The sequence below is a fragment of the Pygocentrus nattereri genome, chromosome 22 (assembly GCF_015220715.1).
Source record: "Pygocentrus nattereri isolate fPygNat1 chromosome 22, fPygNat1.pri, whole genome shotgun sequence".
Classification (NCBI taxonomy): domain Eukaryota; kingdom Metazoa; phylum Chordata; class Actinopteri; order Characiformes; family Serrasalmidae; genus Pygocentrus; species Pygocentrus nattereri.
Window position 1 is genome coordinate 16,418,518 of NC_051232.1, and position 27,884 is coordinate 16,446,401.

Genomic DNA, 27,884 nt, shown 5'->3' on the forward strand with positions numbered 1-27,884 from the left:
ACTACTGTAAACTGTGATCAGTCACTCTTTACAGAACTGACTCGCTATGTGATTTCTTTTTCTTTGCTGAGTTGAACAGTTGCCCATCCTGTGCATCTGATGCTGTTGCTTCTTCTGCCTTGATTGGGTGTCCTCTGCTTACCAGCCTTCCGGACCATTTTGACCATCATTGAGCCCTGTTTTGTATTGAAATATTTTATACTAATGCTGTTTGCTGTCCGGTCTTGACCAGGGGAGGATGGGTTCCCTTTTTGAGTCTTGGTTCCTCTCAAGGTTCCTTCCTCTTCCTTGCTCTTAGAGATTTTCTCCTTGCCACTGTCACCACTGACTTGCTCATGGGAGCTTGGACATGGATTTTTCTGTAAAGCTGGTTTGTGACAACATGTGTTGTAAAAAGTGCTATATAAATAAACTTTGACTTGACTTAACTTAATCACGGGTTCTTAACCTGGGGGACCGTGATCCCTGTGGGGTTGCAAGAGCAGTGCTCCAAGATACATTATCTCACAATAGTGAGTACACCCCTCATGTTTCTGCAAATATTTTATATCTTTTGACGAGACACTATAGAAATGAAACTTGGATATACCTTAAAGTAGTTAGTGTACAGATTGTATCGCAGTACAGATTTACTGTCCTTTGAAAAGAACTTAACACACAGCTGTTAATGTCTAAGCACTGGGGCAGTTGTGGGCTGGAGGTTAGGGAACCAGCCTCATGACCGGAAGGTCGCTGATTCGATCCCCAGAGCCAACAGCACATGACTGAGGTGTCCTTGAGCAAGACACCTAACCCCCAACTGTTCCCCAGGTGCTGCAGATTGGGCTGCCCGCTGTTCCGGGCAATGCGATGGTGAAATTTCCCCGTTGTGGGACTAATAAGGGTCTCTTAATCTTAATAGCTGGCACCTCACAGTGAACATGTCCAAATTGTGCTCAAAATGTCAATATTTTGTGTGACCACCATCATTATCTAGCACTACCTTAACCCCCTTGGGCATGGAATTCACTAGACCTGCACAGGTTGCTACTGGACTCCTCTTCCACTCCTCCATGATGACATCACAGAGCTGGTGGATGTTAGAAGCATGCGTTCATCCTCCTTCCACTTGAGGATGCCCCAAAGGTGCTCAATTTTAGTCTGGAGACATACTTGGCCATCACCTTTAACTTCAGCAAAGCAGTTGTCGTCTTGGAGGTGTGTTTGCAGTCTTTATCGAGTTGGAAAACTGCCATGCGCAGTTTCTGAAGGGAGGGGATCATGCTCTACTTTAGAATGTCACAGTACATGTTGGAATTCATGTTTCCCTCAATGAACCGCATCTCACAGTGCTCGCAGCACTCATGCTTGACTGTAGAGAAGTGACCGTTGTCTTGGTACTTCTCACCAGGGCACTGCCACACATGCTAGACACCATCTGAGCCAAACAAGTTTATCTTGGTCTCCTCAGACCACAGGACATGGTTCCAGTAACACATGTTCAAGGACTGCTTGTCTTCAGCAAACTGTTTGCAGACTTTCTTGTGCGTCAGCTTCAGAAGAGGCTTTCTTCGATGGCCATGTAGGCAGAGTTGATGCATTGTGCGTATGGTCTGAGCACTGACATGCTGACCTCCCATTTCTTCAACCTCTGCAGCAGTGCTGGCAGCACTCATGTGTCTATTTTTTGATGCCAGCCTCTGGATATGATGCTGAACACGTGGACTCAACTTCATTGTTCGACTCTGGCGAGGCCTGTTCTGAGTGGAACCTGTCCTGGAAAACCGCTGTATGACCTTGGCCACTGTACTATAGCTCAGTTTCAGGGTGTTAGAAATCTTTTTATAGCCTAAGCCATCTTTGTGGAGAGAAACAATCCTATTTCTCACATTCTCAGAGAGTTCTTTGCCATGAAGTGCCATGTTGAATATCCAGTGGCCAGTATGAGAGAATTGTACCCAAAACACCAAACCTAACAGCCCTGCTCCCATTCACACCTGGAACCTTGTAACTCTAATGAGTCACATGACACCAGGGAGGGACGACACAACAGGGCACAATTTGGACATGTTCACTGTGAGGTGTACTCACTTGTGTTGCCAGCAATTTAGACATTAATTGCTGTGTGTTGAGTTCTTTTCAGAGGAGAGTAAATCTGCACTGCTATACAAGCTGTACACTGACTAATTTTAAGTTATATCCAAGTTTCATTTCTATAGTGTCATCCCATGAAAAGATATAATAAAATATTTGCAGAAATGTGAGGGGTGTACTCAGTTTTGTGAGATACTATATATACCTTATTGAACTTAGAAACTTAGAGAAAAGAATTCTGAAGAGTGATTACAGGCTCTGCTGAATAGCTCCACCTACAGGCCATGAAAGACAGGCTAATATAGAAAATGAATTTCTTTTGGGTGAGCGTGTTACTGAGGGAGCCTCTTGATTGACTGCTATCAAAATAAAGTAGGCCCATTAATGAGTAGACTTACTACTTGACTATTCAGCTGTAAATATATATATTCTGGTGTGGGTGTTTGTGTGTGTGTGTGTGTGTGTGTGTGTGCGTGTGGTGAAGGGGTTGGTAAGGCTTTGGGTTGCTGAGGGTAGGGGGTACAATACAAGATGCCATTGTATTGTAACATCATTTAATTAAGCCTGATATTACAAAACACACAGAAGCAGGCCATTTAACAGGTATGTTAGACAGTGTCCCAAAGCATGTTCTGCAACAAATGCAACAAAACTGTTGCAAACCTGCAACAAATGTCAGCGTTTTCAAAAATATTTGTCCCCATGAAGTCACAGAACATTTATTTTTAAAAGAGGGGTCTTAAAAATGTAGAATATTTTCCAAAATCTCCATGTTCAGTGACACAAAACATTTTTACATAGATGCAAGTCCAAAATTTGGAGAAAGAAGTTAGAATTTTAAAAAACATCCTTGTCTTTGTGGACGAGCAGGTGTGCACATTGTTGCACTCACAGCTAAAAGGTGTAGTTTAGACTAAAATAAAGCTAATTCTCTTAGCTGTCTGGGTTTTATTTGGTTTAGCAAACTTGAGCAATCATCATGCTGTTTTTAACTTTTAACTACAGTTGTACAGTTTACAGACTTTTTTAGTCTTTTGCAGTAGTCTCTGCTGTCTACATTTTTGTTTATTCTTTTAGTTTATGTAAATGGGAGCGCAAACGTCATAATGACAGCTAATAATAATATTGATAAGTTGTTGCAGCCTGACTAGATTTGGCTCCAAATGAACTGGTTGCAACTATCTAACACTAAATCTATTCATAGCAACATTAGATGCTGCTGAGGACTCATCCTTTACACAAGGCACGGATGGTATTCCTCACGCTTTCTATGTTCCTTTACACTATTTCTAAATGCTTTTTTCTGCATTAGTAAAAATTCCAGCACCATTACATTATATAAAATGAGCCATAGAAATGACCTCAGCTTAAATTAATCCTGGAGGAATCCAGATGTCAGTAAAAATGCTTTAAAAGCTTGTGGAAAGGGAATTGCTTAAGTATGGAACACTCGAAGAAGTGTGCTTAAATGGTGCAGCAGGTGTTATTGTAATGGCTGAAGTGCCAGAATGTAACAGTTGCACCATTTAAGGTGGAACAGTACAATTTGAACAAGAAGCTAGCAAATAAGAAGCTGATTTCAGCCGACATGTAATGTTGCTATCCTGTCTCATGTACAACTCAGAACATGTAAAAACTACAGAAAAGTGTTTTATTTTAAGCAGTGAAGTATACTGTTTGGTGTGAATGTGGTGTGAAAGCTACTGGTGATGCTAATGACATACTGCATACCTTACACAGTAAGGAAAATGTTTAGGGTAAATTAATTAACAGCCAAATAAACCATTTTAACATCTTTTCTACTCTTTTCTGTGTGTAAATCAGGTAGCCTCTCCCATGTCTGACATTTAGGCCATGATCCTCTGTCAATCACTCATAAACATTACAGACATCCTAAAGTAAATTGGCATTACCCCACCTCCCTGTATAAATCTGTATAGGGCTTAGTCTAATAATAATTTTCTGTCGTTCTCACTGCAGGTTTGTTGTGATAAGTTTCTTTAGTTGATGGCGGACAGAACTTTTAGAAATGCTTGTGTTTGGCTGAGAGGCATATCAGTCGTCAAATAAAAGATTCACTGGATACATTTAATGTCAAAGCTGCACTCCATGTTGTTAATGACATCAAGTCTACAGAATGTTGATGACTTTTTAGCAAGTTTCATAGGAACTTGTGGTCTTGTCAGTGTGTCTGCAGGTGCTTAAAATACCTTTTGTCTGAAAAACATGTCACTTTAGGTCCCATGCACACATTGAATGATAAGGGGTCACTGGTGTGATGCAGGAGTGTGTGTTAAACTAAAGTTACCTGCTGCTGAGCAAGCATACTCAGAAATGTGGTCTCCACAGGTCAAATGACATGTTTTGTTGATAAAGTGAAAATACGTTAGCACATCTTACTGAGAACACACTTCTGGACATTTTAATGCACGCTGTTTCTTTGCTGAATTTAGCATATTAAAAATCACACACACACACATACACGCACACACACACACATTTTCTAAGCGGATTATCCTTCTGGGTCACAGGGGAAGCTGGAGCCTATCTCAGCAGTTATTAGAAAACTATAAAGCATAAATTGTTATTTGTGCAAAACTAATGCCAGATTTTATGCTTTATTTTTCCAATAGGTAAAACTTATTTACAGAAATCATGCATTTAATTAGCAGTAAAATGCCATACACAAGTGTGTTAATTTATTTTTACATAGAAAATCAACAAGATATGTACGTTTACCAGGGGTGTTTAAACTTTTGTGTGACTATAAAGAACGTTTTTATTATCACTGGTCTTTAAAGTGGCATTGAAAAGTCATAATACGTATTGTACTAGCTTAAGGATACCTGCTCACTGCACTTGTTTTCACAAATACAAGCCTTACAGCTCAGCTCAGTGTCTTTTCCATGGAATAGGACATATTGCTGTTTCCTCAAAAGGCATCAAAATGACTTAAGTTTGAATGACTGTCATGCAAGGGAGGGTGAAATATCACAATACTTCAAATGTTTGCACTTTCCACAATATGTATCTCAATATTTAATTTTTAAGGGTGGCAAAGCTGGAATGGACAATATGCACTGACAAAACAGCAGCGGCACTTTTAAAGAAAAACTGAGCCGCTGAATTTCTGCATAATTAAATGACTCATATGCAAGCAGATTATTCAGGTTTGATGTGAAATTTACCGTTCTAAGGAAGGTCACTGGAATTGTTTACAGCAGTGCTGATGGGAATCAGTCATCTAAAGAGTTTAATAGCTCTAAAAGGTACACAGGAAGTTATTAGACAAAATGGCTATGAATAAACTGCCTGATGTCTGACACAAGGATTTAGCCTGAAACATACATTAATTTTCTGTCCATTCAAGTCCAGTTTAGCCCATTTGTGGCACAGGTGGTACATGCAGGATGTTTTAAGTCTAAATGGTACCCAAAGGAAATAAATGTCTGTGTTTGTACTGACAATGTAACCCCTAGTTTCCATCATCACTACTGTAAACTGACTTTTACATCTCAGTGTTTAAAGGATGCACAAAAAATGTGAAGGTACATACTTTCCTGCAAAAAACATACATAGAAACCATTAAACGTTTCTAGTGGTTTTTCATATTGTGTACCGTTTTGGTTTTTGTTGATGGGTTGATATCACAATGTAAAGAATTACAAGAGTTTAGTAGGTGAAGTGACTAATCCATTTGATGTTTTACTAATAGGACTTAAGGAACACTATAGGAAACGAGTGGTCTCTAGTGGTAACCATTAATCCAATTCCCATTAGGAAATAAAACTCAGGTTTTAATCCTAATGGTTCTAATGGTCTACTTTCAGCAGGGATGTGGCTATATTTAGCAGCTGAAGGAAAATCAAAGATGTAAGCAGAAAAAGATGATGCCGTAATGGGCTGCGATCCAATCAGTTACTTGTTACTGTGCAGTTTATGCAGTTATTCTACACAGCTTGTTCACAAGCTCTCTGTAATTGGACGAAGTCAGTCTTAAAGCATATTATGATGTCACGTATCACAATGGCCATAACGTTGCCAAATTGCACACCCCTGCTTGCAGTACATGCAGTCTGGGGCATGTGGAGGCATTGTTGGGCCTTTCATTGAAATTGGTGCGGTTATTGTGTGTGCGCACGTGTATGTGTTTGCGCATAGGATGCATAATTTAGTGTAGAACTGGCTTCTGTCTCCTTACTGAAACAGTGGCAGCCTTGAATATTTCATCACACGGATGCTGTTCTTGCTCTTATTCTCCAGCCCTCTGAGCCGTGTGTGTGTGTGTGTGTGTGTGTGTGCGTGCATGTTACACACATGCACCCTAAGTTTTGGCACTGCACCTCACTGCCAGGAAGACCAGGGTAGTGCATTTACAGTTAGGAAAAAATGTTTTCTTTCTTTCTTTCTTTCTTTCTTTCTCTCTCTCTCTCTCTCTCTCTCTCTCTCTCTCTGTCTCTCTTTCACATTGTATTTCTCTCTCTCTCTCTCTCTCTCTCTCTCTCTCTCTCCCCCTTCACACCCTGCTCAGTCAGGGACAAATATAGGCACAGCATGAAACATTAGGGCACTGGAGGAGAAAAACATGTAAATATTTCACCACTTCTCCCAAATTTTAAAACAATAACAACTAGTCATTCTGCATAATTAATGAAACTAACCAAATTACAGGTTCCAGTGTGCTGAGTCAGGATGAGCATAGCGGGTAGTTTGAATTGCCATAATTAGATAATGAGGTAACACATTTTGGTAGAAAAAAAACCCTGCAATTGCTGATCCAGTATAGTGAGAAAATTGGACCCCCTTAAGAGTTGATGAGAGATTCTCAGGGGATTTTCTGTCAACAGTTATTTCAGCGAAGGAGTTAGCAAATATATCAAATGCGTAAAACATTAGCTGAGTAGCTGAGATGTTAAGTACGCTAGCTAGCTGTCTAGCTTGCTTTTTAACTAACTGAAACAATTTACTCATCTTCAAATGACTTCTTTTCCTGAAAACCCTGTACATGGCATTGGCAGATAATAGGAACACTGGTGTCTTTATTGTTTTTATTTTTCCTCCACTAAGTGTCGATGGGAAATTCTCATGATATTTTCAGTCAAGAATAATTTTAGCCAAGCAACTTCAGCCAGCGAAAGAGGAACTTGCTACCTTAAAGTTTACTAAGCTGACTAGGTGGCTTTTAACCTTCTAAAGCATTCTTCATTTGAATAGGACCTGAACAGTGACATTGTTCTCTCACAATTTAAAATGTTGTTAACTGTTATCAAAGAAATGAACCCAGGTCCCATCATTTTCCCATATGCCCGCTGCATTCGTGGTACAAGAAACATCTTGTACAGTCACTTTTTCTGTATGTACAATATTTGAAAATGTTAGAGGTGGGCAAGTAGACTTTTTCGCAAAATGTACTTAATTTCATAAATTATTAGTAAGCTGGATTTTTTTACCCAAATGGGAAGTGGCTCTGACAGGATTGACATCTGACTTATTTGGCGAGCATTGAAATCCTTCGTCGCGAAACACCCTGTGGGGTTTGTGGTTTCGTGTATGATACTGAAGATAAGACTGTATGAAGCTTGTCCTAGATTGTTAACTGAAGGCGGTTTCTGATTTGTAGCGGATTACACTGCTGTGCCCATGGCCATTAGGCTGCAGTTAGCTTAGCTCTTTCAACCTTGGCCTGGAGCCTTTGTGAATCTTGAAGAGCATAACTTTCACGCTCCTTTGTCTGTAGTTTCAGAAGCCTTTGGGTAAACTGTTCACCATGCCATCCTTCAGCCCTTTGGCTAGCAAGTATAGCTCCTCCTCTGTGAGGACGTTAGCTACATTTGCCTTTAGCTGTGCTAACCCATAGCCTGTAGCTGTCTCTAGACATATTTGGAATGACAGGTCTGTGCCAGTGCCCTTGTGGTGCCCGATTATGTGCCCAGCAGAAATGAGCGGGGACAACGGCAGAAGGAGGAGGATGACAGTAAACAGATACACAGAAAAATACACTCTAATAAGGGTTTGCGTCAGGCAGACATGAGCAATCAGCACGTCCGTCAAACATGATTTGCAGAGAGTTCAAAACAACAGGTGATTATAAATAGTGTTATTTAGTCTCTGTATGTTGATTATTTACTGATTGGGAACATTTGCAATAAAGAAAAGCTGTTGTTGTGGTTCTGTACTGATTACATGCAGTAACAGACTGTGAAATGTTTTGATGGGTGTTGTCACCAAGACATGACTGTCACGGGACCCATGGTTAAACCAGGTAATATTAATCATTGTTAGTGCAAGATTGTATATGTGAACGTGTACTGTTACAAACTACAGTTTCATCCAAATGATTTGCATTCAGAAGTAACACTATAAAATGATAATGATTTTGTGGAACGGTTCAAGCAGCTCGGTACTGTATCTCGATTAAGAAGATAAGCAGCAAGTGCTTAAAAGGAATTCTTTCAAAAATGCCAGATTTGTTCACGTTTTTGCATCACTTTCTGTTTGTGATCTTCTTGTTGTCAAAATGGGCTCCTCCCATCTGTTCCACGTGCATTTGTTGTGTTTAACTCCCAGTCCTGTCCATGTGTTCATGTTGTGTTTTAGTCTAGTCCATGTGATTTCTTTGTTTTGATCCCCAGTCCGGCCCCTTGTTTTGTAACTCCACCTCTGATTGTTCCCACCTGTGTCCTGTTATCCCTGCGTCCTGTGTTTACTCCTTGGTTTCATTGGTCTTTGTTGGATGTATTGTTTGATTGTGCTGATTGTTTATAGGCTTGTTTGATTGTGCTGTTTTGCGGTTTCGTCATGTCTGCACCTCGTTCTATTGGCCGTGTTGGCCATCTGAACCTGGACTGTTCTGACGACGACCCTGGATTTGCCCATAATAAACATTGCTTTTCTCCGCACTTGCATCCGCCTCATCCTCGCTCCCTGTTACAGCTGCTCTCATTGCTTTTAGTACTGAACATTTGCGTCATGTAGAGCCACTGCTTGGTTGTTGTCTCAATACATTGATGTGGTTGTTGATGAACTATACATATTCTTTTGAAACAATACAAACTGCCAAATAACCCTTGTCAGTTTATGTAGAAGTTTCTTTTTAAATTTTCAATAATTAAAAAAAAAAAGACATTTAGCTATTAACTTAATGTGTGCTTAAACACTAATGCAAATGTCTAAGATTTGATTACTTTGATAAGTATTCATCATATTATTGAATAACTCAGTTTTTTATTTCATTAAAAATCTATAATTCTTAAAAGTAATGGAAGTGTATTATATTTATGGCTCACATATATTTGTATTACCGCGACCCTGACGGAGAAGCGGCTTAGAGGATGGATGGATGGATATATTTGTATTAAGTTGGGAATCTCTAGAGGCCATACAGCTATGAGACTATTACAATACTTGACCCACGATTCTAATTTGATTAAAAAAAATGTATGATAGACTGGGTATTGTGACATGACACATTGGGATATATTGCAGTTTTTCTTTACTGCAAGTTATGCCTCCAAAGGAAATACAGAGGTTAGAGATTTGCGCTTTGTTTACCTTGCAGTAATCTTTTTGATTGATGTAAACCAACTTTGAGAAGTAGACAAAGCAAAACTCCCAGTCAGTCCTGCCTGCATAGGGATTGGAATCTTGTTCTATAATGTGTGGTGTTATCCACTATGCTATTCAGCTGTTGCAACCATTAGCATCAAGAGCCAAGTTTCTAGCCTTCACATAAAATTGAAATGATAATTTATTAATTAGTCAGCTGGTAAAGGCTGGCTTTTTGTTTTGTAGCTATGGCCAGACATAGACACATAGTTGGTCCTATGACAATTTTATTCACTCTTACATAGTTGATTCACCCATGCATTTTCATTTAATGTAATGCATTTTATCCTCAGGTGAGCGCATACACTTTTTTGTGTGTTTTGTATTTTATTATATTCATTTTCCTTCCCTTTTTAAATGTTCATATGTCAGAACATGCATAAAAATACACGTAAGGAATGTTACCTTCTGAAGGAAGGCTTGGTCCCGCCTGAAAGGTGAAAAAAAAAACAACTTTTCTGCACCATCGTAGGGGCATCCAATTAGTTTTCCTGTAAGATTAGTATAGAATACAAAACATGAATGATTAAATAATAAAATATCAAAAGACCTGTCAGTACAAAATATTGAAATTCTTCACTTATGAACATACATTTTAGAGAAATGACACTTAAACAAAGTATTGTTTGACAAAACAGTAGGAATAATCACATTTGATTTGTATAAATACCTTTCCTTTGTTAGGAGTTCTGAGCATGTGCACGAGATGTGTGGGTGCACACATGCTTTTAGTGGAGCGGCTGTTACAGCATGCAAATGTATGTTTATGAAAGTGTCTTTGTGTGTGCGCCTGTCCATGTATGTGCTCTGTATAAGTGTGTGAGTCTTTCTTTCTCTCGGCATATGAATAGAGTCTCTCTCTATGGCTCATTCGAAGAGTGGCGCTTAAAAAGTACAGAGAGCAGAGTAATAAAAGATGAATCAGAAGAGCGCTGTGCTTATTGGCAGGCAGCATAGAGCAGCACTGAGCCACAGACACAGAATCTATTATGAGCTTAGGGGCGAGAACCTTACTTCTCTTCTCAACTATGTGCCTGTGTGTGTGTGTGTGTGTGTGTGTGTGTGTGTGTGTGTGTGTGTGTGTGTTGGCCTCTCGGAGACTAAGCAGAATAGTGATTTGAGCGAGACTGCGATGCTATGTGTGAATTATTAAAATATTTGAGAATATGAATACTGATTTATAGGACTTTAAAGTAAAGACTGCTTTTCAGAAATTCGACTGCCATCAGAACATAAAGTGACCCAGATTATCATTAGAAATGTTTTCACAAACATTTGTATATGTGTGGGGGGGGGGGGGGGGGGGGGCGGGGGGGGGTGTGGGTGTGTGTGTGTGTTTGAGCCTCAGATTGCTACTGCCACAACGGATCTCTGTTTCTCTGTTTTTCTTCCTCGTCTTTATAGTGTGCAGCATTCCAAAATAACACCTCCTCTACACAGAACAAACTTAAATATGGTAATTTAACATATAGAGTACAACACATCAAATGTAACATAACTTTACATATACATGTTATGTTTATTTCCCCTCAGTATGGTAAAGTCATTAAATAAACAGTAATTGTTCATTAAAATGTGCAGAAGTGTGTTCAGAATTAATGGCTATATGTTATTGTCACGATTGGCTCCTCCCACTCCATGTGCGTTTGTTTTGGTTTTGTTACTCCGCCCTTGATTGTGTTCACCTGTCCCTCATTGTCCTGTGTATTTAAGCCCTGTGTTTGCCCCTTGTGTTTGCCAGTCTTTGTATTATGGTACCGGTCTCTGTTGAATGTGTATGTCTGTGTTAACAGTTGTATTCTGCCGTCTGTCATGTCTTACCCTCGTTCTGTCCGTGTTGGCTGATTGACCCTGGACTGCTTTGACCACGACCCTGGATTTGCCCCTAATAAATCTCGCTTATCTCAGCGTATGCGTCCGCCTCCTCGCTCCTCCTTACAGTTATCACATCTACACCGTATATCCCCTTACTTTTTCTGCATAATGAAATCATTTAAGGTGTAGGACATTATTCAGGGAGGGGTGTGAAATGCACCATTTTAGAGAAACGTAGCGATTTAGACTAGTTCATGGTTGTGGTGATGGGAACCAGACATCCAAAGTCAAAGTGTATAATGCCTCTAAAAGCTACATCACAGAAAGTTATGACAATAAAATGGTAATGACTGTTCTTGCCTTGTGTTTGAGACAAGGATTTGGCCTGAAGAGTTCATGTTTTTTAAGTACAGTTGTGGTTGAGTGACATGTGCAGGGTATTCTATGGCAAAATAGTATCTAAAGAAAACTGATTTTTTTTTTTTTCAGTTTTACCAGTTGCACATTACTTATAAAACTCAGGCACTGCTGTTATGGAAGCACATCAATACCAAAATTTCTTTGCTTGACTTGAAATTTCCCACATGTGCAACGCTGGGCTTAAATTCAATATTTTAATTAACAGTTTGGTATTAGTACTGACACTACTGAGATCTAGGTGCTTTTTAAGTAGCTTTATTTAAAGATTTAAATGAAAATGTATTTCCATGATTGTGTAGTTATACTTCTGGTAATTATGCAATGATGATGTCAAAAAGATAATTATATTGCTCTATCAAAGAGAACACCAGGCTTTAACAATGTCAAAATTCACATCTAAAAAGGGAAAGGGCGCTTCTCCTCTTTACAATTGCATACTTTCTCCTACTCTGCTCATTCTGTGGTAAAGTAATCTTGAAAATGCATCTAGCCTGGGTGAATTTTCATTTTCATAGACATTAACCTGTCAATCAGCCCATCAGGGCAGGGCCAAAAGCATGCTCTGAGAAAAGGGCTTCAGCTCAACCACAGTAGACCATCTTATGTAGGAAGATGGGGTGAAACAGAGCAATAAATCCACTTGTGATGCATACTGGACCATTTCACATCGAACCACTCGGAATGACTCTCTTTGCATAATGAATTATGCAGCAATTTTGAAACATTAGTGGAATTCCCCTTTAATCATTATCAGGCAGAATCATTTGTTAACCCCCTATAAAATCCCAGGCTTATTACATACTAATGCTTATTATTCAGTAACTACAGGGACTTTAATTGAAATCACAGGCTGCAATATGAAAGAGCTTTTTTGTTCTCTGCTGGAGGCATCTTGACCATTCTTATTCCTGACGATTATTGCATCACGTGGATGTTCACAGCATGTGAAGACATTCATGTGATCCAACAAATAAGTATGACTGATTAAAATAATAGACTATCAATGTCACATTGACCTCTTACAAAACCATTTATTTTTTGCCTTCCTGAAATAAGGGTTTACTATACAAATGAACATTTCAATTCCTTTTGCATCAGACAATCAGAAGAGAGATCATTTATATACATCTTAAAGGCATAATAAGGAAAATAGCTTCTTTAATTCTAAAAGATAAGGAAAGTTTGGAAATGGTGACATATAAATTAATTCTGGCTGTTTTTGGTACATAAACCAGTACGAATGTCACACATAAATTTTTTATTAAAAAATGAAATCCAGGAAACATGTAGGACATAGGCTCTTTAAAGAAAGTCCACATATATTGCTGTATGTGTTTATTTAAGCTGTAATAATGACATCAGACATGATGGCAGTTTTACCACTGGAATGATTTTTGTCTTTATGTTTTTTGGCACCCCCTAGTGTACCCCATCAAACCTTTGCTCTGGTTGCAGGTGATAAAAGGAATCTGGAACAGCCAAAGGGATCTTAAATTTTAAAGGGTTTTACCAGTATCTCAGGAGGCATATCGCAATCACAGCATGGGGCAGTATAATCCCAACATGATATTTTGCCAGTGTCATGCAGCTTTAACCTAAGGTTGGAAATTCAGGAAGCTGACAAGAGAGATGGAGGGAGAGAGAAGTAGACATGTTTCTGTCCTTCTGATTGTGTTATAACTGAAGTGCCCTGATGAAGAGGAAAATTCAGACAGATGCTCATTAGGGAGGGGTTTAGGGAGGGGTCCGCATTAGGGATGGACAGCTCTAAGGGACTTTCAGAGATGTGGCACAAAGGGAGAGGTTGGGGAGTGTTCATTAAGGAGATCACCAGATTGAACAAGAGACAGGGAGAATGAATGGGGGACAGAAAAGAGAGAGAGACCCATTGCTTCTCTCATTACTGGGCCTAAATTGCTGCGGGGGGGTAATTAGAGGTCAAAAGGTTATAGTAGATGTAGATCACCGTAACAAGACACACAAGGAGGCCTATGCCATGACCAGCTCCTTAACTTTACCTTGTAACCCGTCTTCCTGCTGTCATATAGCATGTTCCAGGCCTGTCATATGCTATTAGCTTTCATCAGAGAAGAAAGAGTTTGCTTTTGTTGTCTGTTACATTGCATTCCTAAGAGGAAGCTAACCCTTCTCTACCATAACCTTGTTAATTGTTTAGAAGTAGTAGTCATTATGTAGTTGTAGTTGAGCTATCTCTGGTTCATGTTCCTCAGTATGTACCATATTGCCAAAAGTCCCTCCTAATTGTTGAGTGGATAGCAGGTGTATAAAATCAAGCCAACAGTAAAGTTTGGTGGGGGAAGGATAATGGTCTGGGGCTGGTTTGTTTTAAGGAACTGGGCTAGCCCTCTTAGCTCCCATGAAGGGTAGTGTTAATGCTACAGATTACAAAGATATTTTACAACACCCAACTTTGCGGCAACAGTTTGCAGAAGACCCTTTCCTGTTCCAGCATGACTGTACTCCTGTGCGCAAAAAGAGGTCCATAAAGGCAATGTTGGAGGAATTGGTGTGCAGTGGCCTACGTGGAGGAGAGTGGAAGCTGTTTTAACTACAATGACAAGGGGCAACTCTTTGGTTATGCCCATGAGAAAAATCATATAGGCGTGATGGTCAGGTGTCTACATGCATTTGTGCGTATAGTATATGTTTGATTCTTAATCTTAACTTGTTCATGTCAGTGAAATTTAGGATGAAAAGGAAATACTGCAGAGTTTGCTCATTTATTGATTCTAAATTGACTGTATATTACAGATAACTTATTTATAATGTCATTATTTTCACATTGTAAAATTACAGAAAGATAATTGCAGCATATTTTAATACAATGCACAATTACAATGTATTGTTTATATTTTATTCACTTCTTGTTCACCTAATTTTTGAAATAATGAAAACATCTAAAAGTACCTTTTGGCTAATGGTTTGTAATATTTAGATCCACAGTGAATTTTTCAAATGTTACTAGTGTATTTCACACATTATAGTATCTAGCTGCTAGCTAGTTGCTGTATTAAGTCCAAAATGTGTAAAATGACCAACAGTTACCTCATTTAGAAGAACATGCAGTCACAATGAGCTATTAGCGGTTTGCTAATTACAACCTGCTTGTGAATGGTGGCTATTTTGAAGTAGCTAGTAGGTACTGTAACTGCCGTAGGCTATGTGTGCTGGTCACTCTGAAAAAGATAATTGGGTAATTAAGTGATTAAAATAAGCATATGGCAAAGTGGGCTCATGCTAAATAATGGAATAATAGCACAGTTGATTGGTAGAACGAGCATATGTTCATAGGACAAAGGCACACAGACTTTACTGCTAGCATAAGCATATGTTAAAAAGACAAAGGCAGAAATGCACCTCCCCCTTTTTTTCTTCTCTCTGGCACACAAAGTTGAAATTGTCAGGAAGGTTGAGTAGATGCTTAAATGACAGACTGACACACACGCATGCACACACACAATTTTGACGGGTACTGTGGGCATATGCCCATATGTGCCTATTTGTAATGTGGGACATCTGGTCCAAACCTCCTTGTTCACTTTAGTTAAGCGACCATCAATCAAACAGACAGGGTGTCGAATGTGTTTGTGTGTGAGAGAGGCAGAAAGGAGAAGAGTTCGCTATGTGTGTGTGTGTGTGTGTGTGTTTGAGAGAGAGAGTGTAAGAGTGTTTATGTAAGTTTAATGAGACAGAGACTGCGAGAGTGCTTTATTTTTAATATGTTTTAGATGCTTTGTGTGTGAGCGAGTGTTCACTGCAGATACAGTCTACAGTGAGGGGAAATGAGCACTTCTGGTTTTGTTACTCAATATACTTCCAGTTCATATTTACACACTGCTCAAAAAAATAAAGGAAACACTTAAACAACACAATATAACTCCAAGTAAATCAAACTTCTGTGAAATCAAACTGTCCACTTAGGAAGCAACACTGATTAACAATCAATTTCAGAGCTATTGTGCAAATGGAACAGACAACAGGTGGAAATAATTGGCAATTAGCAAGACACACTCAATAAAGGAGTGGTTCTGCAGGTGGGGACCACAGACCACTTCTCAGTGCCTTTCTGCTTTCTTGCTGATGTTTTGGTCACTTTTGAATGTTGGTGGTGCTTTCACACTCGTGGTAGCATGAGACGGACTCTACAACCCACACAAGTGGCTCAGGTAGTGCAGCTCATCCAGGATGGCACATCAATGCGAGCTGTGGCAAGGTTTGCTGTGTCTGTCAGCATAGTGTGCAGAGCCTGGAGGCGCTACCAGGAGACAGGCCAGTACACCAGGAGACATGGAGGAGGCTGTAGGAGGGCAACAACCCAGCAGCAGGACTGCTACCTCCGTCTTTGTGCAAGGAGGAACAGGAGGAGCACTGCCAGAGCCCTGCAACATGACCTCCAGCAGGCCACAAATGTGCATGTGTCTGCACATTAGAAACCGACTCCATGAGGATGGTATGAGGGCCCGACATCCACAGATGGGGGTTGTGCTCACAGCCCAACACCGTGCAGGACGCTTGGCATTTGCCAGAGAACACCATGATTGGCAAAATCGACACTGGCTCCCTGTGATCTTCACAGATGAAAGCAGGTTCACACTGAGCACATGTGACAGATGTGACAGAGTCTGGAGACGCTGTGGAGAGCGATCTGCTGCCTGCAACATCCTTCAGCATGACCGGTTTGGCAGTGGGTCAGTAATGGTGTGGGGTAGCATTTCTTTGGAGGGCCACACAGCCCTCCATGTGCTCGCCAGAGGTAGCCTGACTGCCATTAGGTACCGAGATGAGATCCTCAGACCCCTTGTGAGACCATATGCTGGTGCGGTTGGCCCTGGGATCCTCCTAATGCAGGACAATGCTAGACCTCATGTGGCTGGAGAGTGTCAGCAGTTCCTGCAAGATGAAGGCATTGAAGCTATGGAATGGCCTGCCCGTTCCCCAGCCCTGAATCCGATTGAGCACATCTGGGACATCATGTCACGCTCCATCCACCAACGCCACGTTGCACCACAGACTGTGCAGGAGTTGGCGGATGCTGTAGTCCAGGTCTGGGAGGAGAACCCTCAGGAGACCATCCGCCACCTCATCAGGAGCATGTCCAGGCGTTGTAGGGAGGTCATACCGGCCACACACAATACTGAGCCTCATTTTGACTTGTTTTAAGGACATTACATCAAAGTTGGATCAGCCTGTCGTGTGTTTTTCCACTTTAATTTTGTGTGTGACTCCAAATCCAGGCCTCCATTGGTTAATAAATTTGATTTCCATTGATGATTTTTGTGTGATTTTGTTGTCAGCACATTCAGCTTTGTACAGAACAAAGTATTCAATGAGAATATTTCATTCATTCAGATCTAGGATGTGTTATTTGAGTGTTCCCTTTATTTTTTTGAGCAGTGTATTTATAATGTACACACGTAATGGCCTTTATTCATCAGTCATGTAATAGAGAGTGCATAGTTAATGACATACAAACTTCTCTGCGTCCAATGCAACTTTCATACAACATGGAAGCAAGCAGAGATTCAAACGAATGATGAATCAGCTTCAGTGCGTGAAATGAAGTGCCAGGCTACTACTGCATCATTTACTCATCATTTATGTGCTTGCCCTAATTCATGCAGATGTTTTGGTAGGGAGCTCATAAAACACGCACATGCACTCCAACCAGATGTGAGTTTGATTAAATATGCCAAAGATAAAATTGCTCAGTGACAAAACTGCCAGTGAAATGTATGTATGCTCATTTTAGGGTCAAATTTGACCATATGCAAAATGGATGAATAAAGGCTAATGTCTTTTGCCTTTGTAATTAAAAATATAACAAGAATATGTAGTCATAAGCATAAATAAATACATTTAAAGTACTGATTTGGAAAAATGTATTCAGACACCATAAATGAGAAACATTACTACTTTGTTGCATTGCTGTTGTTGGCTTTGAGAAACCTATGTTAAGAAGAAAGTAGCTTGTTGCAATGGTGGCTTGAGCTTGGCTCCTTTCTCTTGGCAAACCATCTGACATTCTCAGAGATTTTGAATGTTCCTCTGATGGACTCACAGTTTGAAAATCCTCCATAAACCTTGTCTTTATTTAGAAACTAGTCTTGAGTTATTTTGGCTGTATGTTTGGAATCATTGTCTTGATGAAATGCTTGTCTTCTTTTCTACTTTTCTACTTTTGTTTCGTCTTGAGAACGCCGGAAGACACTGTGTGCACCGAAGTACATTGTTCCCAAAGAGTTCTGATTCATGTAATTGTTTGCAATTTTTAAACTCATTTTTTTGCATAGGAGTTATGTTTGAGGTGTAAAACCAGAAATAATTGTGTCGCAGTTCATTGCTTTTTGTTTTAAGTGTTCTGTTCTTAATGCAGCTTTTAGGTCGTTCAGGTTCTGCAATTCTTTTCGAGTGACTGCTGGCTTCTCTCTTACTTTGCTTATCAGTAATCTGAGAGTACGTTGTAAAATTCTGCATTGCTCACGCCAAGGAGTGATTAGTTATGATTCCATGAACTTTCCATTTGCATGTTGTCAAACAAATTGTGGTGAGAGGAATTTTTAGGGTCTTCGCTGCTGCTCTGTAGCTTTACTCTATGAATGTTCTTTGACAATTTTGTCCATGAGAATTTCAGGAGGTTCCTTCACCTTCTCAAATGACTGACACTTGTGTGAAATCTCCTGATCCTATGGCCAGCTCAACATGAGTACTCCATTATATGCACTGTTTAACTACAACTATTTGAGTATATGATAATATATGTGTTATATATATGTGTGTGTGTGTGTGTGTGTGTGTTTGTATGTGCCTGTCTTGCTGTTGTTGCAAAGATGTTAAGTGAAGTCCTCAGTTGAACATGTGCCTTTTTTAGGAAACACTAAAAGAGCAAGAGAAATATGTCGTATACTAAAGTTAAGATTAGGATTAGGGTAGGTTTAGGTGTAATATTACTTGGCTACAGTAATACATTAGTTTCCAGAGGAGATTTTCAAAGGAAATCAGTGGTAATCAAGACATCAAGTAATGTAAGACAAATGTGTGTGTGTGTGTGTGTGTGTGTGTGTGTGTGTGTGTGTGTCTGAGTGTGCGCATGGGGTAAGATGCATTAAGCTGTTCCATTACGCAAAGCTACACCATATCATGTCTTCACAGGGGTGTTGTTTGAAGCCTTAGTCACATCCTTTTGCCTTGTCTTCTGTTCTGTCCCTCTTCTCTCACACATGCATGCACACACACACACACACACACACACACACACACACACACACACACACACACACAGACAATCAATAGTCTCTGTTGTATTTAATTGATTTTTATAATCCTGCTCTCTCATGAGCCATACAGTACCGCCTGTGTTGAACACACTCTTTCAGTAATGTTTTGTGTAATTCTAAACACACATCCATGACAGTGGGGTGGGGTGCAGGCCACACATTGCAACATATTTTTACTTAAGAATTTAAAAAGTACTTGAGCAAAATTAGAATTTTGATAACCCTCTACTGTAGGACAGTGTTCATAAGTTGTTCTAATATTTTGTGGCTGTTGGAACAAAACCTGGTGTCTCTGAAAATACCTTTACAAGAGAAGCAAAAACCATTCTTTCAATGGAAGTTAACAAGATTTTCTTCAAAGTCATTTTAGGCTGTTTCTATTTGCCCGTTGGCGATAAATTTTGGTACAATGGGAGAAGCAGCTGGCAGTTTCAAATTACTTACAAAATTGAAAAACATTAATAATTAAGATATGAGATTGTGTTCCAACAGCAATGATTTATTAGATTTCAGTTATTCCACATGATCAACATTATCATAAGCTACAACGGTGCTGTTATTTCACCCAGAAAGTGTCACAACAACTCAATGTTAGGAACAAATCAAATGTCTCTTGACTTAGGCGCTAAGTCTACTTAACATCAACCTTGACAAAAGCAGCCTTTTTTGGCAGACAATGTCTATTGGAATATGCCTTTCTAAATGTTTATGTAGGTATATGCCATTTGTCATGACGAGCTTGGAAGTGTTGTTGCCGTATAAACACAGCGTCTGCTGTTTGTAAACAAATCAGTGATGAGAGTGTAAATGTTACAAGTTGTAACATTTTAAATTTGACATTTTAATTTGTAATTAATCATTTAACAAATATAAGAGCCCCACTCCTCAAATTTGATATTCAAATTTGTAAAGCATTATTCAACAAATTTTAGAATAGTGGTGTAAAATTTACACTGATTAAAGCAGTTTTTAATATAAAGACTTATGCAAATGGCCTGCTACCTCAGCTAAAGTCAAATGTGGCCTATTTACCTGTACCTTTTAGCACAAGAACAGCAAGTTTGTAAAGAATTCATTAGCTGACGGCAAACCTGACAATTTAACAAAAACATTTCCAAATATTTAATGACATTAAATCTAAACAAGTAGTGTAAAATAAAGATCATTGGCACTGTTCCGCAATGCTTCCTATATGGTGTATCTCTTGTGCAGTAGCCTTTAGCTTGCTGCAGTAGTCTTTCTATGTTTTCTTCTTTGGACCTCTCAACTTAGGCACTCTGATCATAAAGAAGTATGCTCAACACTGCCTTCTGGTGGAGTATAGAGGTCAGACATTCTTAAATACGAGAAGGTGTTACGTTACAGAGAAGCTGAATTATCAAAAATTATAATGTACTATTTTTAAAATGTTAACAACTATTGAAAAATTCAGAATCTTCCTTACCCAAGAAGTGGGATTCATTGTAACAGGCTAAGTATGTGGTTATGTTAATCATAATAAATATAATGGAAAGAGTTAAACATGCAAATTTTATTTCTGACCAAAAAACTTAAAATGTGTTTCACCTTTACCATGACATCTGACATTTAACATGACATTTGACAGCAATTTATTGATGAACTTGTAAATAAAAGGTTCCAAAAAATAAACAATTCTGAATTTATTTGGGGGGATATGGGCTTTTCTTATTGTTTCTTTTCAGTTCATTGCTTGTAATGCTGTGTTATATCTTGCTGATCTTGTGCATTAAAGCATTAGAGCCCACATTAAAGCATTAGAGCCCACATTAAAGCATTAGAGCCCACAGGAGGTAAATAATATAGGTGTGAATTTACACCTTGTGACTTACACAAACAGTTCACTAATTGAAAAAACACAATTAAAAAAGTTGTTTTAATGGTGCCAAGGCAGTCTTGAATGTAAATCTCAGAAAATATGTATCTGTTATGAACATTTGCAAATGGTGTTGCTATGTGAATATGAGAATATGACTAAGCATGTTGAAAAGCATATTCAACTTGTCCTTGGTTTTCTACATAAAAACACTTTACAGTAGCTCTTCATATGAATCGTAGCAGAATCAAATGAACTGTTAAGTAAGTAGAAATGTGAGGTTAATAAAAAATATTAACTTGTGTTTATTTCTGTGTTTCAGGTGTGTGTGTCAGAGGAGAACTCCATGGCTCTAAGGAGTGTAAGACAGAGCTCTAGCAGCCAGTCAGAGCAGATGTCAATGGGGCCTTCGGGGGTCATGTGGTCGACACACCTACTCTTCCTCTTTGCATTCTTCACACCCGTCATGCTTGGTAATGTTTTAAAATGTTGGTCATTCTTACCTGTAAATCAATTTTTTATGTATTTTTTTTACCTTTCTTCCTTGTAAACATCATTAGCATTTCTGACTAAAATCTTTTATTAAAATCCAGTCATATATGAGTGCTAATCACTTTGTGTTGTCTACACAATGAAGCGATTACTCAAGTGAGGACATTTTGCTGATCCTCACTTGAGCATGTGTTGTTTTCACCACAACTTTTGTTCTTTGTATTTTTGAAAAAAACTAAAAGAGCAGAAAGAAAAGCCTTTTGGATGCTGAGGTTACGTTTAGGGTTAGGTTTTTATGTAAGTGTAGTAATATTTGGCTGCTGTAATGCAAAACTCTTTAGAACCCTATGTAAGTCCCCACTTAGCAAGACAAACATGTGTGTGTGTTTGTATGTTTGTGTGTGGGTAGTCTCTTTATAAGTTTGAGACAGCAGTTGAAAAAGTATCTAGCAGATCAATAATCATAGCTGCAGACGTCTAGACGCATTGAATGTGTGTGTGTGTGTGTGTCCATCCTCAAGGGAACCCTTAGGGTAACGGTTTAAGCTCACAATGCACTTGGGAATTGGGCTTTGGTGATGCCCTTTCAGGATGTGAAAAGAACCTTCTGTTTCATTCATGCTTTTCCTCCTCTCACCTAAGGAGAGGTGGTCAGAAACGTAGCCACTAAGTACAAGTTGTTCATATTTCAGGAGAATCAAAAAAAATATTCAAAAGTTAAAAAGGATTAAAAGATCAAGCTCCGCTCTTGCTTCTGATCTGAAGAAATCCACAAGTGCTTCTGTCCATCCTTTCACTGTGAGAAGAACACAACACAACTGTCGAGAAAGGATGTGAAGCTGTCAAGAGGCCCACACTGAGAAATGGAAACAGACAAAAATAAAGAAGATTGCAAAGCAAACAAAGAGATTTGCTGGTGTTCTCAGAACAATTGATTGACCACTCTAGAGTCCAGACCGCAACATCAGTACCTGTTTGTATTGTAAGAAAGAGAAAATGCAACCGACTTCTCAGACTGAACTTTGGGCGTGTGGAAGACTGTCCCTGCAGATTTGAAAAACTGAAAGCAAGTCATCTAAAGTAATAATGGCAGGCAAAGAGTGGACACACTGGCCTCACACTGGTGTTTTTCCCTACTCTACAGACACATTTTGACTATGACTCCAGTGCACTTTTAGCTCCATACTAACGGTGCTAATCATTATGCTAATAATTTCATTTTCCTGTTTATCGACAAAAAATATATCGCCTGCTAATATATCGTGTTTCTTTTTACACTCCCAAAGCTCCCATCACCTTTCTTTTCACCTCCCTTTCCATTCTCTCTTTTTGTCTCTCTCTCTCCCTCTCTCTCTCTCTCCGTCTCCTCCGCACATCTCAAGGGCATAGAAGCTGAGCTACAGTCAGTGAAGAAAACCATCTAATGCGCACACTGCCTAGACTAAATAACACACCTTCCATCCACTAGAGCACACACTTCAAGGATGACCCTTCTCACTGCAATTTACATTGTACACACCCACACACACACACACACACACACACACACACACACACACATTCTGCTGTTCACTGCATTTTTCTCCAGCAAGCACGCTTTATGTGTCTTCAGAGAGCGCTCTGTGAGTGCGTGTGTCTTTGTGTTTGTGTGTTTGTCAGTCAGAAAACCCAAGGGAGTGGATCCGAGCAACGTCACTTCAATACTAAGCTCTGATTGGTTGACAGTTTGTCTCCCTAATGCCCCATTGGTTTTTAGTTGCTTCCGTCAGAGTGAGATTTAATTAGCTTCTCTTTCCCAGTGCGGATTTAATTAATGCAGACAGTCTGATGTCATTCTCATCCTTCTCGTCCTATAGACTCTTCAAAATGTGTGAGTCTTAGAGAGAGAGAGAGAAAGAGAGTCAGTGAAGACTTAGTTCCAATTCCAGCTGTCTTGAATTAGGAAAGGATGCCTGCACCCTATGAAATTCCACTTTGGCGCTAGCAAGGCAATTAGCAACAAATATTTGATGCAGTGAAGCAGAGCGGGCGGCAATCAAGCAAAACATTTGAGAGTTATTTGAGCCCCTCACTTCTGAGAGATGGCTCAATGAAGGCAAATGCATTTAAATTGGTAGTTTGGCTGAAAATCAAATGTACACAAATTTCTTGTTAGCCCAACTTTAGTCGATCAGCTGTGAAATGTTTGGCGCCTGAAATTTCTTTAGTTTTGCACGTTAACTATGAGTAGATTTGCCACCTGTCCTGTATTTCCCCGGATTGTTCAGGTTTTCAGTTCCCTGACAAAGGAAAAAAACATTCCATTCACAACATGTCCAAGCATTTTCATATGTTAGTATTTCTTAACTATAAACTGCTTATTTATTTGTCAGTTTATTTACATAGAATAAAAGGGCTTTATTTCCTTGAATGAATGGACAAGTGTTTGGGAAAACTGCAGTGAGATTTGATTCTGCAGGTGAATTGACATCTGTCTGCCTTAGACTTTTATGTACAGTAGTATGCAAAAATTTGAATACCTCTGATAAAATTAGGTTTTGTTGATTTGTGAAAATAACACATACTCTACAGAGAACACACTTGAATATTCCATTTCCGCAATTTTAATGCACTATTTCTATTTATTCACGGATTTTAACATATTGAAAAAATAACATGCCGTAACTTTTGCACAAACATTTTCCCCCTTGATGTGTTGAATTCAGCAAATAAAAAGTTTTCTCTGTGGACGATTAATATTCATGTTCTATTAGAAAATGAACAGAGCATATAATTTGATCAGAGCTGCCCAAACGACTATAGCTACCTGTCCGCTTGAATTTCCATGGCCGAGGTGGCAGTCCCAGCTACAAAGCTAGTGTTGTTTAACACAAATAATAGAAGTCTTACCAATTAGCATTGTGCAAACTGACTGCCGACATCATCAAACGCTTTAAATTCAGTTTATGGTTATGCTTATAATGCATGTAGCTAGAACCTGCTCTTCTTAGTTACCGTATTGCAGTGCTGCCTAGTGACTAAACATAGAACTAAAAGTTAAACAGCTATCCTTAAGCTGAGGGTAGTCTGAACCAATCAAATCCATTCTTTGAGCACAAATGGTTTAATTGGTTAAAGAGAAGCAGTTTGCAGTTTAAACCTCATAAGAAATGCTTACTGAAATTAAGAAAACGATTAAGTCAAGGAAACTTATACCTCAGCACTTAGCATGATGCAAAATACACAATGTTTGCCTCAAACCGTGCTGAAATGTTGAATACTCTCAGTTCGACTTGCTTGTGGAAAATACGGTCATCCATAAAAATGTGGATAGCGTTCGGAAACAGTAGTGGCAGCCATCTTCAAGTAGCCATGATGTTCAAGTCCAAGTCTTTGGTTTTGAGCTTTGGTTTAGTCTCAAATTGGTATTAGCAATTAAGCTAAACCTGCTATATTGTTCATATAGGATGCACTGCAGCACACGTTGTACAGTGTATACAGCCTTATGGCCTGTGTTGTAGCCTTCTGTCTGGGATGGCATTATTGGTTAAAAATGATTGTCACTTACTAAAAGTAGGTATACATCAGCTTTGCTATAGTAGCCTTTGGGTTAGCTAACATATGATCCAGACTAGCGTCTAAAAAGTTTTTTTTGTGTGTTATAAAGTGCTTCACCAGTTCTGCCACATTTATTGCATATAGCACATGTAGCACTTTGGTTATATCCGTCAGATTAGACAGTTTAGGGTCTAAGTACAGTTGTGAGTCAACATGTGACTTAACTGTGAGTCAAAACACTTGCTTTGTTCTTCTTCTGACTGGCCACTTTATAAGCTCTACCTACCTTTCAGCTCCGCCATACAGATATACAATTACAGACTGTACTCCATCTGTAATCAAGTACAGTTTCTTTCCTTTATGTCAAAGCAGGGAGGGGACAGTAAAGAGCAGATTATTCAGACAGAATGCACTTGCTCTCCTCAACTTAGCCTCAGAGAGCTAATAGTCACCTGTTGCATCTCTTCTGATGATGAGGATGACACTCAGCTGAAATACAAGATGGTACTCGGTGGGTGAAGGCATGGGGCGATTTTGTTTTAAATGTTGTGGGCAGTGTTTGACAGCAATTTTCTTAAAAGAGTCTTAAAACCACATTCTTTGGTTCTCCTTGATTGTATGGTTACAACCAAAATGGTTCTATGTGGCTAATGAGTTTTGAAACCCTTCCACACTGGCTGCTTCTGATCCTCTGACCAAACCCACCAATAAATGGAGACATGATGAACTGGTCAGTAGGGAAAGGCTCCACAGGTTGCCAGGTAGGTTAGGTGTAGGTTAAGGTTAGGATGAACTTTAAGAACTTAAGATGATAAGAACTTAATAAACTTAATAAATTTTAACTTAATAAGAACTTAATAAACAGTTTTGTTATGTTATACCTTCTCTCAGTTGTGGCTTAATGTGGGTCACATAAACTAAGCACATTGGGCTTTTTGTGTAGCCGTGTATTTCATGAATTTTTCACTGTCTCTTTCTCTGTAGTGTTGAGTCGTGCTCCTGTGCCAATGGCTGTGGTTCGTCGTGAGTTGTCTTGTGAGGGTTACCCCATCGAGCTGCGCTGCCCTGGCACTGACGTCATCATGATCGAGAGCGCCAACTATGGACGCACAGACGACAAGATCTGTGACTCAGACCCTGCTCAGATGGAGAACACCCGCTGCTATCTGCCAGATGCTTATAAGATTATGGGCTTCAGGTAAAAACACACACACACTGAGCAACATACTTTTTCTTAAAAATAATAGTTTTCCATTCACTTTCCACTCCATGCAGTCCATATATGGAAACTAATTTAGAAAAAAAGACCATTTTGAATTCATCATAGTTGTGACATTAGTTTCATTTGACTACTCATACAGCCCACAGCAGTTTAGCTGACCCTATTCATGTTGATGTGATAGAGTGTGGGACAAAAAAGGGAACAAAAATGGTCATATAAAAAAGAAATTCTTGCTGTTTCTTTATTCAATTAAATATATAATTTTCTTCTTCAATTACTTTTTTAATGTTTGTAACTGTTAAATTACAATCATAAAGTGGCCTAAATGGCTGGACAGCTTGCTTTCTAGTTGTTAATACTTAGAAGCTCTCAACTGAAGACAGACTCAGCTCAAGCTCAAATAAACAAACATGACATAATGCTGTCCCTTTTATTATTTTGTAGCTTTTTAAACTAAGATTTAATGAAAGAGACACGGTTTTCCTCTACGTGGTTAAAGTTAGGAGTAGATTTAGGAAGAGTTTTATTTTGTTGCAGTGCCATTAAAGTGCAACATGCCACAAATGTAGTAAAATATTAGTGTGTGAGTATACTTAATGTAAAAAAATGGGTGAGTGTGAGAACACCATCTCTAAACTCTGCGATTGGATGATATAATGTACCACCTCTATGTGTGGCCAGCTGCCATACACACACACACACACACACACACACAAACACACACACACACGTGGCCCCGGGGTAGATCAGATTGTGAGCTCCAATTAGCAAGGCTGTATGGCCAAGATTAGTTGCACTGTAGAGTTCATTAACATCTGCAGCTTCCCCATTTTCTCTCTCTCTTTCTCACATACACACACACACACACACACAGAGTTAAACAAATCCAAGCACACACATTTCTGAAGCCCTTGCAACAATCTGTGCAGTTTAATTTCTCACCTTTATAACCACATAACATAACTTGTTTAGAGTAGTTAGCAGATTTCTGGTAGTGACTGACTTAAGTCCAATGCATGCACTCACAGGAGCAATAGACAGGAAATAAAAAGCTAAGAGGTTTAATGGGCAGTTAAAAAGGAGACACCCTCCCAGACTGATTCAGGCTTGGCAGTTTTGTCTGTTTCCTGATCCACAACAACAAACGTGAGTTTCTCGAAGCTGATGTTTCTGTAACCAGCTATGTTAACTAGCCAGCTAACAGCTGTTGAAACGGCAAACTTTGTCAGCATTTTGTTATTTACAGATTCATTTTCTATTTTCTCAAAGCCCCCTAATTTTACAGTTCATTTCAGATGCATTTGACTCATTTAAGATGCAAAGGATGAAAATTATTACAGAAGGGTAGACAGAGTCTGTGATGAGTTTCTGGGACAAAGTAAGTGAAACATCGCCTTGGCTAAAATCATACTTGAGACTTAACCCTCTACTGCACGCATTATGAGAGCAGTTTAAAAAATATATCTGATTCACTTTTCTTGCATAAAATTGACCTGATTATTGAATTCAAATAATTTTTTAAATAATCATGTGTGCAGGGGTCCTTTTTGGGTATTTTGCCTTGAAGTAACATTGTGTGACAATGGGACTT

General features: G+C 39.2%; 1 protein-coding gene across 8 annotated transcripts in view; it reads left to right on the forward strand.

Annotated features, from left to right (window-relative positions):
• The window catches only part of adgrl3.1 (adhesion G protein-coupled receptor L3.1), a 200,303-nt gene that overhangs the window by 26,868 nt on the left and 145,551 nt on the right, over nucleotides 1-27,884 (forward strand). For all 8 annotated transcript variants that reach the window (XM_037532789.1, XM_037532791.1, XM_037532792.1 and 5 more), the window contains exons 2-3: nucleotides 21,365-21,515; nucleotides 26,056-26,269. In XM_037532789.1, coding sequence (XP_037388686.1) covers nucleotides 21,389-21,515; nucleotides 26,056-26,269 — 341 coding nt within the window. In that variant the 5' untranslated portion in view covers nucleotides 21,365-21,388. The remainder of the gene's footprint in view (nucleotides 1-21,364; nucleotides 21,516-26,055; nucleotides 26,270-27,884) is intronic.